The 11,515-nt window shown below is 39.2% G+C and overlaps 1 protein-coding gene across 1 annotated transcript; it reads right to left on the bottom strand.

Moving 5' to 3' along the window:
- Window positions 1-2,828: 2,828 nt before the first annotated feature.
- Window positions 2,829-5,245, bottom strand: LOC126753157 (uncharacterized). Its single transcript, XM_050464379.1, has one exon. The coding sequence runs from the start codon at window positions 5,175-5,177 to the stop codon at window positions 2,955-2,957; it is 2,223 nt and encodes a 740-aa protein (XP_050320336.1). The 5' UTR covers window positions 5,178-5,245; the 3' UTR covers window positions 2,829-2,954.
- Between the last annotated feature and the right edge of the window lie 6,270 nt (window positions 5,246-11,515).

Here is an 11,515-nt window from a genome sequence, read left to right as displayed (position 1 = left end):
AGAAAAAACGACGGCTTGGTGTGGTTTATGAGCTGGTGGAATCATCGGTCCATATTTCTTCAAAAATAATGCCGGCGAGAACGTAACCGTCAATTTGACCGTTATCGCGCCATGATATTTGACTTTTTTGATGCCTGAAATTGAAGCCCGTGATCTCGGCAACATTTAGTTTCAACAAGACGGCGCCACTTCGCATCAATCAATGAATTTATTGAGGGAAAACTTCGGTGAAAAGATATTTTCACGTTTTGGGCCAAGATCAAACAAAACACCACGCGTGTCATTCGCCAGTTACCAGTTGAAATGACTGTTACTCATCGAAAATTGAACTCAAGGGATAGACCATCTGAGTCGCGGTTAACATTTGAAATAGATAATATCTAAAAAATATATGCCAAAGAATGTTCTTTCGAATGATATTAAACATTCCCCATTAAATTTAAAGTTTCTGTGTTTTTTCTTTAAAAAGTAGGGATCCTCGAAATGGAGCACCCTTTATTATGTCAGCCGCTGGGAAAGAATATATAACAACTGTGTTTAGACGGGTTGTTTTCAATACGGCAATAGTTGGACTTTTTGACAGTTATTGCTTCATATATACTTAATTCAGTTTGCTATTTTATAATGAACAGACGGAATAACGTTTGCAAATCGTTCATATTTCTTTACCAAAATAATGATTCGGTTCCCGCGAAGCGTCGCGCGGTGCGTACAATATTCGGTCGACATAATCGGCCAGCAGAGTTGGTGAAACGAAAAAGCATGGATCGGTTTCGCGTTTACTCTAGTGGAAAATGCGCATCCTCAGAGATGAAGTACGGAGCACACCAATGACGCTATTGCTACTATGAAGCAGAATATCGAGGAAGACTCGAATGAGTCCATCCACCATCGCGCGCAATAATTGGAGCTGAGCCCAACCACTTTATGGAAGGTTTTGCAAATGATCTTTGCATGCGGGCTTAGAAAATCCAGCTTGTGCAAGAAATGAAGCCGAACGATCATCAAGCGCGTGATTAATGACGGTTCTAACGATCCAAATCCACGTCGCAAAACCTCCATAAAATTTAACAAAAATGTATAAGATATTGTCGAAGCTCTCTACATAAAAAATACGCCGAAATTTGGTTTGTGGTCCCTTGGTTAAAAGTTCAGCATCATTTTTTGACCAACATTAAAGTTGTTTTCACATTTACCCCTCAGTAGTAAAGACCTCTAATTATAATTCTGCCAAATTTATCATAAACTGAAAAGCTAAAGTGCATGGTAAATTAGAGAGGGAGAAATAAATTCCTATAGTAATGTAATGCACTATCTATCAGACAATTGGTACAAGAGGTACTTAGTAGCAAACATCGACCTGATTAGAGTTATCCTCCACGTCTCAAAACTTCTGGCGACTCTTTTTGTTCCAAAAGCTACAAAAATTTCCTTGAATATTGCTAAAATATAGCTCGAATATCGCTTTAATGGTGTAATGGTCGCCCTCGAAAGTACTAATGTTGACTACCAGAACTGATTTTTGCCAAAAAAAAAAATAGTTTATGTATCATGTATAAATAATAAAACAGATCATTGTTATCCGTTTAGAGACAAAATCATGCCACTGTTAAATACGACTTTCCGAAATTAGCGCCAATATCGTAAAATTGTTAAAACAAATATGTATTTGATGTATTATATGTGCGGAAGGGAATAGCAATAAGATAGTTATGTAGTATCCCAGCAGTGAAAGGTAGTAGTTGAACATTATACATATAATAACTGGTATGAACTCGGGGCATAATAGTTCAGTCGAGTGTCTTCTCCTTGGGAAATAACTGGTATTTCTTAAATCGGTTAGAAATTTGCTGGTCTCAAACTAGTTTAAAATACAGAAAATATAATTCAATTATGCTATAAAGCAGCTAGTTTGAGTTTGTGTTTTCGTAAACCTTTTGAAAAATAAAAATTATTAATTATGCAGTTAATGATAAATGTTTTTATTACAGGTAAGGGCTTTTTTAACCAGTTCATTTGAAGCTCGAACGAATTATTTGCAGAGTAGTATTTTTCAAACCAGTTCAATGTATTGCTGCAGGGAACTTATGAGAGACGCGACAATTATATTCAGTTTTGTATGTAAATATATATGTAAATCGGTGTCACTGTGCCGAAAAGTCAAGGTGTTCTTAGCACACACACGCACTTTTTAATCTTTTTATGTCTCATCTTCTAATTTTCCACAAAAACATTGCAACACACTCTCACAATAGCGCACATACATACATTTGAACGTCTGTAAACAAAACTTTGCTCACAAAATAATGTCATAAAGTCAACAAAACAGTTAACGTGTAAGTATGTCGTATATGCAAGCTAACACGTAGCGCCAAAATTGAGTAAACAAACAAGAGGAGAAAATGTGAAGTGATGTGAGTTCGAGAGTTCGCTATGAAAGATCATCTCTGAAGGTGTGGCAAAGAGAGTAAAGAGGTAATTAATACGTGGCACCAATTTCACTTTCGTTTGCGACGATATGCATGCATACATAATTGATTTTGAAGTTGATGTTGACATATGTACATATATTGATATACATATTGACACAACACCGCCGAACCTAGTTACGCACATGTACACTTTGCATTTGGTAGTATCTTTTGGTACATATAAACAGCTATTTAAGGTACACAGTCGCTCGTTTATATATAAATCTCTGTGTAGGTGTTTATGTGGGCACAGCTGATGTTTAAACGTTTTATCTGTTACCAACACCTCTATCAAAGTTCACACATTGCTGCGATAACAAAACCGCAACAATAAAGCATACCTTAAAATACAAACACTTTGGAGGTCTAAATTTATTTGAGCGCGAGCAGCTCGGCGATTTTATTTCGTTTATCTCACACACTTGTGTACACAGCATAATCTCTTTATTACATAAGAATTCGGGTGTCAATATCGGCATCTGCTTAACCGAAAATGTTGCTAAACCAACTGCGCAACGGTGCATAACAAGTGGGCTTGGTTATCCACAATGTGTCCACGGTCAAGCGTAGCGCATCCATTGTCGTGTAACTGCAACGATCGCGCACCCCTGCCGACGGCGTTACTCCATTGCGATCCACATCGTCCGGCTCATCGCCGGCACGTAGGCGACCAAACGCCTCGTCGCCATCATAGTAATAGTATTCTTTGCGTGTCGAATTAGTCTCGACGACGGTCATTGGTTGTTGTGTGCTCGCCGCTGCAATCGAGCTCGAAGTGCGCGCATGACGGTAAAGCGGCACTGGCGGCACACCAAACGGTGGGAATGGGCTTGGCAGGCCGGCCAATGGCTGCTGTGGGACCGGTGGCCAGAATTGCTGCTGTTGTGCGGCCAAGAAGGGATTAACGGTTGGAGTTTGAAGTGGACGATATGGTATCTGATCTGGTGATATGAGTGTTTGTGGTGATTGCGCAAAGTAAGGTGGCTGCTGATAGACGGGCAATTGTTGTTGACTAAATATGGTTTGTTGCAGAGGGTTATTTATATTTTTGTTGTTAATGACATTTTGTTGACCGACGCCAACTTGGCTCGGACGTGAAATAGTTGTCGGAGTATCATGTGCTGGACGTTGCGGCTGTACGAAGGCGGTCTCTTGACATTCCTCTTGGTAGATCTCAAGCAAGAAACCACTCGATGGTACGCCCGAATAGCCCATACGCATACGTATCTGTTTAGCGCCTAAGCCCCAAGGGCTTGTGTAAATATAGCCAGTGCGACAGCCGCAAAAGCGTTCACCATTGATTTCGATGAAGTCTTCGGTGCAGACATCTCTACTTGTGCTGATGGCCACATTGAGATTGCCCTGCGTTGCGCCAGTGCCCACATAAGTTTGACCAAAATCGAAAAATTTGAATTCCACGCGCAGGCGACATATGTTATCCGCATTCTTTTCCAAGCCAAATTGGCAATCACGTTGTTGCGTTGGCAAGAGTGACGTGAAAGCAGTGCGTGGAAATCCCGGGCTGGAGAGATAGAAGCGCTTCTGATGAAAGGATGATGTACAGCAATGCTGTGTAGATGCCGTTGTAACGACTCCTTGAGTATTATCGAATAGCGCACTACCATCTTCTAAGGTTGGTGGCTGCGAAGCACCAAAAGGAGCAACGCCGAACGGCGCGTTAAGTGGTGGCAGCGCGCTAGGTTGTAAGCCTGCAAGTTGCGTGCCAGGCAAAGCGGCACCGAAAAATTGTTGACGCGGTTGCGGATCATTCACCGACTTAACCAAAGATTTAGTTTTCAATGACTGCTCTTGTTCTCCACCCAATTGCTGAGCTTGCGCGCCCAACTGCCAATCACCGACATACTGATCAGAGCTCACAGGCTTCTGCGCGTCATTACTCCTATAACCCAAGCCTGGATATTGTGGATATGCCGGAAATGGACTCAAATATGTTTGCTCGGGCTTGCAAGGCTTAATGCTTTCGGTGAGTTTATTGTATTGCGGATTTGGCAACGGCCCGTATAAATTACCAATAGTGGGTGGTGGCGGCGCTGGTAAGTTCCAACCGAATAACGGCGGTGTAGGATACGGTCTATGCTGTTCCACTTGTGTCCAGTTACGAAATAGTTGCGGAATAATGGCCTGCGGTGGTTGGAAATTCGACGAAGGCGCTAATACCTCCTCGGTATCCTCGTCATGTGTATTGAGGTTTTCGCGTAAATAATCCTCGCGCTCGCAAGCCAAACGTGTGATCAACAATTTGAAACCGCGCGCCGTCGTCCATGGCGAGCTGTCCGAAAAGAAACGCAGCCGCAATATACCGCCCGGTGTGTGATACTTTTTAATGCCAATTACTTGACCGCATAGCAAATCCATATCATCGCCATCATTCTCCACACCAATGGCCAAGTAATCGTTTGTGCAATTCGGCGATGATTCAAGATGAAAATCTAAGAATTGTATATGGAACTTTGTTGGACAACGGTAAGGCGAGCGTATCACGTAATCCCAACAGGTGCTGGTCGGATAATTATTTGGATAATTCGGTGACTCCACAACGCTCTGTCGTGTCTTATAAACACCCGAGAGGCTGCACTGTGGCAATTCATCATGCGTCGCGCCACTAACAAGACAACCTACACCGAATAAGAGCAACACACTCTGCGCGCCAAGGATGTGTTGTGTTTTCGCTAAATTTAAAATCATTTTCAATTTGTGATTTGTAAACTGACAACCAAATGCACAACTCAACGACGCGGAAATCGAACCGTTTTCAATGCGAACCCGGTCGCAACTAAAGCGACAAGTGATATTGTGGCGTGTAATTGCCGGCGACCGAACTCATCTCAAAACCGTTTTTCGCCCAAACTTTAAAGCAAACACCGGCGCTTAACGCTTGAGCTAAGCTCTAACGAACTATCGGCTACTTCCACATACGCAGCTAACAGCTATTGTGTGTGTGTGTGAGCAGAACAGCAAAAGGTGCGAAATGCCGCTTGAAACTAAATGTTTGATCTTTTCACAACAAAACACCAAATGCAAATACACAAAAAATTACTTAAAACAATTTGTTTGATTGTTTTATTTCAGCGCTCTTTCTGCGTACATTTTTCTACTTATATTTTTACGATTTCTTTGTAACCACAACAAAAGCGCTCTTTTTATTTCAACATAGTTTTGGTGTACTCATATTTAGGAAAAATAAAATAAAAGTTAAATACAACAACAGCAACTAGAAGAAGTGTAGTGTCAACAAGTAGAATGAGTTGAATGCTCACACCTCTGCCTCTGCCATTGTTTCCGGTCAATTAGACGGATTCGTTTATTTACACACCAAATAGCAAAAATTATACATACATACATACACACATAGCAAGACATTTGAATACACTCTACATGAAATGTAAGTGAGGCGAATTTTTCGCGAAATATGCGCACTGTAAATAAGTTTTCGTTTAAAAGAGACTCATAAACTCAATTGGAAGTAAGTCATTTGAAGTTTCAAAGCACTGAGGTTAAAAACTCCAGATATCGCTGGTTGTATCAGAGTTTTTACGCAGTCGTTCTTCATTTTCGCTGTTTGGCGTCAATTGGAGATTCCAAGTGTAACCAGGTCCTTTTCCACCTGGTCTTTCCAACGAATTGCAGGTTTTCCTCTTCCTCTGCTTCCCCGGCGGGTACTGCGTCAAATACTCTCAGAGCTGGAGTGTTTTCATCAATTCAAGCGACATGGCCTAGTCACCAATGCCGCTGTCTCTTTATTTGCAGCACTATGTCAATGCCGTCGTATATTTCGTACAGCTCATTGTTCCATCGACTGCGGTATTCTCCGTTTCTAATACTCAAAGGACTATAAATCTTCCGCAGAGCCTTTCTCTCGAAAACTCGTAACGCCGACTCGTTAGATGTTATCGTTTTCCATGCCTCTGCACCATGTTGATTTGTAGAATTTGGTTTGTTCGTCAAGATAGGACTTTACTTCTCAATTGCCTACTCAGTCTGAAGTAGCACCTATTGGCAAGAATTACTCTGCGTGGGATTTCGAGGCCGAAATTGTTGTTGGAGTTAATTCAGGTTCTAAGATAGACGAAATTTTCTATGACTTCGAAGTTATGACTGTCAACAGTGAAAATGGAGCCAAGTCGCGTGTACGACGACCTTTTGTTTGATGTCAGGAGATATTTCATCTTGCTCTTGTTCACTTATCAGTTCTTCGCAGCCATATTTGAATAGCTCGGCCGGCAATTCATCGGTCCCGCTGCTTTGTTGTTTTTCAGACGGTTAATTGCTATTCGTACTTCTTCATAGTCCCCTTCATCGCCATCGATTGAGGAATCGGGTTCACGTTTCTGTTATGCTTTCACTGCCAATCAGTAGGCTGGCAAAGTGTTCCCTCCTTAATTTTAGTATGCTCTGGGCAGCAGTTGCTAGATCACCTCTGCGGTTTCCAAAAGAGCATGCTCCGGTCTTGAAACATTCTATTAGTCGCCGCGTCTTTTCGTAGAATTTTCAAGCATTACCCCTGTCGGCAAGCTTGTCAAGCTCTTCGTACTTTCGCATTTTGGCCACTCTCTGTTTTTGTCTGCAAATGCATCTGGTTTACCTTTTCAACTCTCGGTATTTATGCCATCCACGAGCACGTTTTCTGGTCTTTTTCTGTTCTTTTTCCTTTTCTGTAAACCAAAGGTTTAGTTTGCAGCTGTTCGTAAGGAGATGGAGAAGCCATCCCACAGTTCCCTTATACCAAGTTGCTGCTGAGTGCTCTCAGGGAGCAGAAATGCAAGTCGAGATGGAACCATGTGTAGAAGTTCATGCAAGTAAGGAAAGTTGTCTGAGCGCCATTCGTTTTGGAAGTGGCCAGAAATGATTATTTTACACATGGCTAAAGCAGCTCACGACTTCCGGTCTTAGACCAAGTATCCTCTGGGTAGCAAAAGAACATCCATTTGAAGGCGAGCTAAAGTAAAAGCACACTACCAATGAAAAGAATATTGATTATACATAACCCAGAAAGTCGATATTAGGTGTTTTTTGTGTTATATATATATATATATATATGTATAAAGAAACTAGAATATAATAAATCAAATTACTTAAATTTCTACGTTTAAAAAATATTGGCCCATTTAGCACAGCAAAACTATTAAATTGCTTTTTTTTCAAATTTATGTATGTAGTTCCATTATTTCTTTGCGATTTCACCTTTTAGTCATCACGTAAAAGTTTATTTGCACGCATATTCATGCTTTTAAACTTTTTACACATACACCCATACAATCGCAGAACAAACATAAACAGAGCCGCCATAGTAAAGTTAACATGAAAATTACAGTAAATCAAATATTGTGCAATTATGCGCAAATATCTACAAAAAACCACATGAGAGTGGGTGTAAAATGCCTACATATCGCCACCTACGTATGTAGGTATTCTGGCGAGCATTTGCTGAGCGTTTCGTCGTAACTCTAATGGCTCTAATGGACTTCGTTAAACACCAGCTTTACGCAAAAAAAAACCGCAACAAATTTAATATTTATGTCAGCTTCTATTTCCACTTTCACATACTCATACATATGCAAATTACTTAACACACACGTTTACGCATATCGCTTGATGGCAGCTTATACAGTTAACTCCTTTGTTTATGGAGTTTATGATAACACCAACAACAAAAAAGACATTTTATAGCCTGCGTAGCCGCATTAGCAGCGAAAAGTAAGCTCTACTGACTGGTTTGATGTGTGAGATGGCACACACGTAGTGCGAAGTTAATGGCGCTCGTGGGCTGCGCGTGTATGCGTGTTGTCGCCGCCATCTCATATTGATGCTCAACTGAAATATCGAAAGCAGCAGCTGTGGTAACATAAGCAGTGTTGAAGTAAATATGTATGTGCCAATTTTACGGCCTAACAAATTTTCGCGGACTTTATGGACCGATTTCATATGCTCGTTTTCAATCTCATACACACATATATATATACATATATGTACATATATGTGGATATAAATTCTTAAAGTGTACAAAATATTGTAGCTCCTATAACCTCTAGCTTGCCACTAAAGTTAACGTTACCCATAATTTTCTTGATGTTTTTTTCTTTTTTTGTTTTTTTTTTGAAGGAAATAAAATATTCAAATGATTCTTACATGAATATTGAACACATGGTTATGGTTTGAAATATATTCTTAAACTTTAACATAAAAAGCTAATAAGTAGCCTGTGCCCGTCCTCAAGTTCTAAGCTACATCCTCAGTAATTTTCAGCCAAATCGATTCTGCCGGTGATCGACAGTGATTTTGCAAAAAAGGCCACCGTTAGGATCTTCTGCAGTTCTAAAGGGATACCTCTGCAATTTTTCCCGTCTTTCCGAGCTGCGATTAAGGCCTTAAGAGAACACATAATGAAATAGCGTTTCATTTTTATATATACAAAAATATAATATTTGCTCATTATTATTTATGTTAATTTCTGCACATAAAAAAATTAAGTTACTCATACGCCATGTATGGTATAGCAAACTTATATAAACAGTTTTAGTTTCTCGGTCTTCTGCAGGATTACTAGGATTTGTTACTTCACGCTCTTATGCTCCACTTCACTGTTCATCTCTCTGGGAAGCAATTAGATTCAGCTCTCACATTAACCATATAACTACTCCATCCAAGTAAAGGTTAATCGTTCTACCGGTTTCGACTTAATCAAGCAAAGATTTTGTAAATATAATTATTGTAAAGATGCATATTCATACATATCTACAGCCATATAGAGATTAAAAGAGACCAAAAGCCAAGTATCTGTTAGCATATCTGCTAATTGTGTCAAATGACTAACAAAATAAATATTTTTGTAGCAAATGCGGAAATGTTTACATTACCACCACTAAGCCACAGATAAGTTTACTGTTCATACATCTTTATACAATAAATTTAAACTTATTCGAAAATATTTAGACATTTTTAAGCTATCTGATTAGATTTTAGAACTATGTCTCACCTTGCATACGCCTAAACAGTCATGTACTAGACCAACAAAAACAGTCCACTAAAAATGAGTAAATTCAAGGTATGTATGTCAAGTTTAATTACAGTTGTATTTGTGGACACAATGTAAGGCCGCCACTCTTGAACTTGGGGAATTCTGTAGAGGGTGTTGATTCTTATGATTTTTATCGGATTTTATGATGCCAGATGTTTGGATTTAGTTATCTTTACTGTCTAAACAAAACTCAAAAATATCTGCTTGTCATGTTTATAGTTATTTTAAATAAACCAATAAGCGCTTAGCTCACTCCAAAAAATTCTTGCATACATCTAGTTTTTTTTGCATTTTATACCCAATGAGGCGTATTTCCTCATTTGAAAATCACAGAAAATCTACTGAATCAATTGCCCTTAGCAAAGTTTACCTTGCGCAATCCTGGCGGTTCTTAATGACCATTGTCCAATAGGCGTTCATGCAAGTTGTAACAGTTATACATATGGAGGAGTATGAGTTGGAAACATCCAGTCACTTTCTCCTCAGTTGTCATGTCTCTAGAAGACTGAAGTTGAAACATATCAGCAGTCTTACCTTCGGTGAGCCTGAAGATATAGCCGTCTCAATAAGTTTGTAATAGACTCAAAACGTTTTGTCGATTTGTCAGAGTCTAATGATCTATTATATAGGAGTTTTAGATACTATAACTGACCGGCATTCTAAACTGCAAAAGAGTAAGGATCGACCTCATAACTTAACCTAACTATCCTCATTTGGGGCATGGTTTGATTAGTCTAACAAATCCTCTCCGAGCGGCTAAATTTCAGAAACAATACTCAAACAACTCCTATTATTAGTGGATTCTCAAGAAATCAGCCTACATACCTAACCTAACCTCAAAAAATAAGCATACCATCTGATCAAATTACCCATACTCTACCTTCTCTATTTAAATTGCGCATGCAAGCCAAAACGCTAAAAACGAAATTAAGTTCATGTGAAGTTTGATCTCCACATGTCAACTGTGTGGCGATTTTTAACATGAAGCGAACAGCGATTTTTCTTGAAATTTTGAATTTTAAATGAAATCACGGCTTGAAAATGTTGGAGAAGTATTTTGTGGAATCTACTTTGTCACGACCAAAAATATTTGAGTGGCAAAAAGCATTCAGTGAACGTCCCGAAGTCATCGAAAATCGCCTTATGCGAGTCGTTCATCAACCTCTGTTAAAGACGATAACATTGAAAATTTAAAGAAACAGTGTTCACAAATCACCGTGTTGGCACCAGAGAGATAGAAAATTCTTTCTTATCAATCGGTTCAATATATTTTGTTTAATACTTTTGAAAAAAAAACAACGTTGAATAGAGGTCGGCAAGGTGATTACTAACAGCTAAGGACCCTACATTAATGAAACGCAACATTACTAATGATAAGAAATTGATTGGGGTTCTGACATGAAGTCTAAGCTGTCCAACACTATAGGCAATGGCGCTCCAAAAACCCAGCTGCGCGAAACCGAAAGAATTTCTTAAAAATTCAAAATTCGCTGAAGACACTAAAGGCCATCTCAGTCGAAGCTTTTAAAAACTGATTTTTTCTCAGTCTGGGTCATATATGATCAGTTGAGTAAAGCATCATTAACCCGAAGCCAGTTACTAACAAAATCGTTTATCATTATCACTTTGGGCTGCACTGTACTTTAGTCTCCTAAACTTGCTACCCGCAACTTGGCATAAATTACCGGAAAGTGAGTTTTACATGCATGTAAACAAAATAAAATCTCTGTACATATACATTTGAATACAAGATTTGTTTTGAAATCAACATACTTATCAAAATATTTAAAATTGCGCTAATCTTATCACAGGATAAACATTGCAAGCGAGCCAGTCCACACTTCAGTAAATATTTAGGAATATATGCGGTTATGTCTATGAATTTATATATATATGTATATATGTATGAGTGTGCGTACGTGAAAAAGTGTGAAAGCTTAATGCGCGACAAGTGCTTTCAACATCGAAAATAATAATTATAGAAAGTCAAGTACTAATAAGAGGCATC

This window comes from Bactrocera neohumeralis, chromosome 3 (assembly GCF_024586455.1).
Source record: "Bactrocera neohumeralis isolate Rockhampton chromosome 3, APGP_CSIRO_Bneo_wtdbg2-racon-allhic-juicebox.fasta_v2, whole genome shotgun sequence".
Lineage (NCBI taxonomy): Eukaryota > Metazoa > Arthropoda > Insecta > Diptera > Tephritidae > Bactrocera > Bactrocera neohumeralis.
The sequence above is the reverse complement of the archived record's forward strand: the minus strand, read 5'-3'. Positions and strand labels throughout refer to the sequence as shown.

Coding starts and splice junctions, on each gene's coding strand:
- LOC126753157 (XM_050464379.1), bottom strand. CDS start 5,177: ATGATTTTAAATTTAGCGAAAACACAACACATCCTTGGCGCGCAGAGT.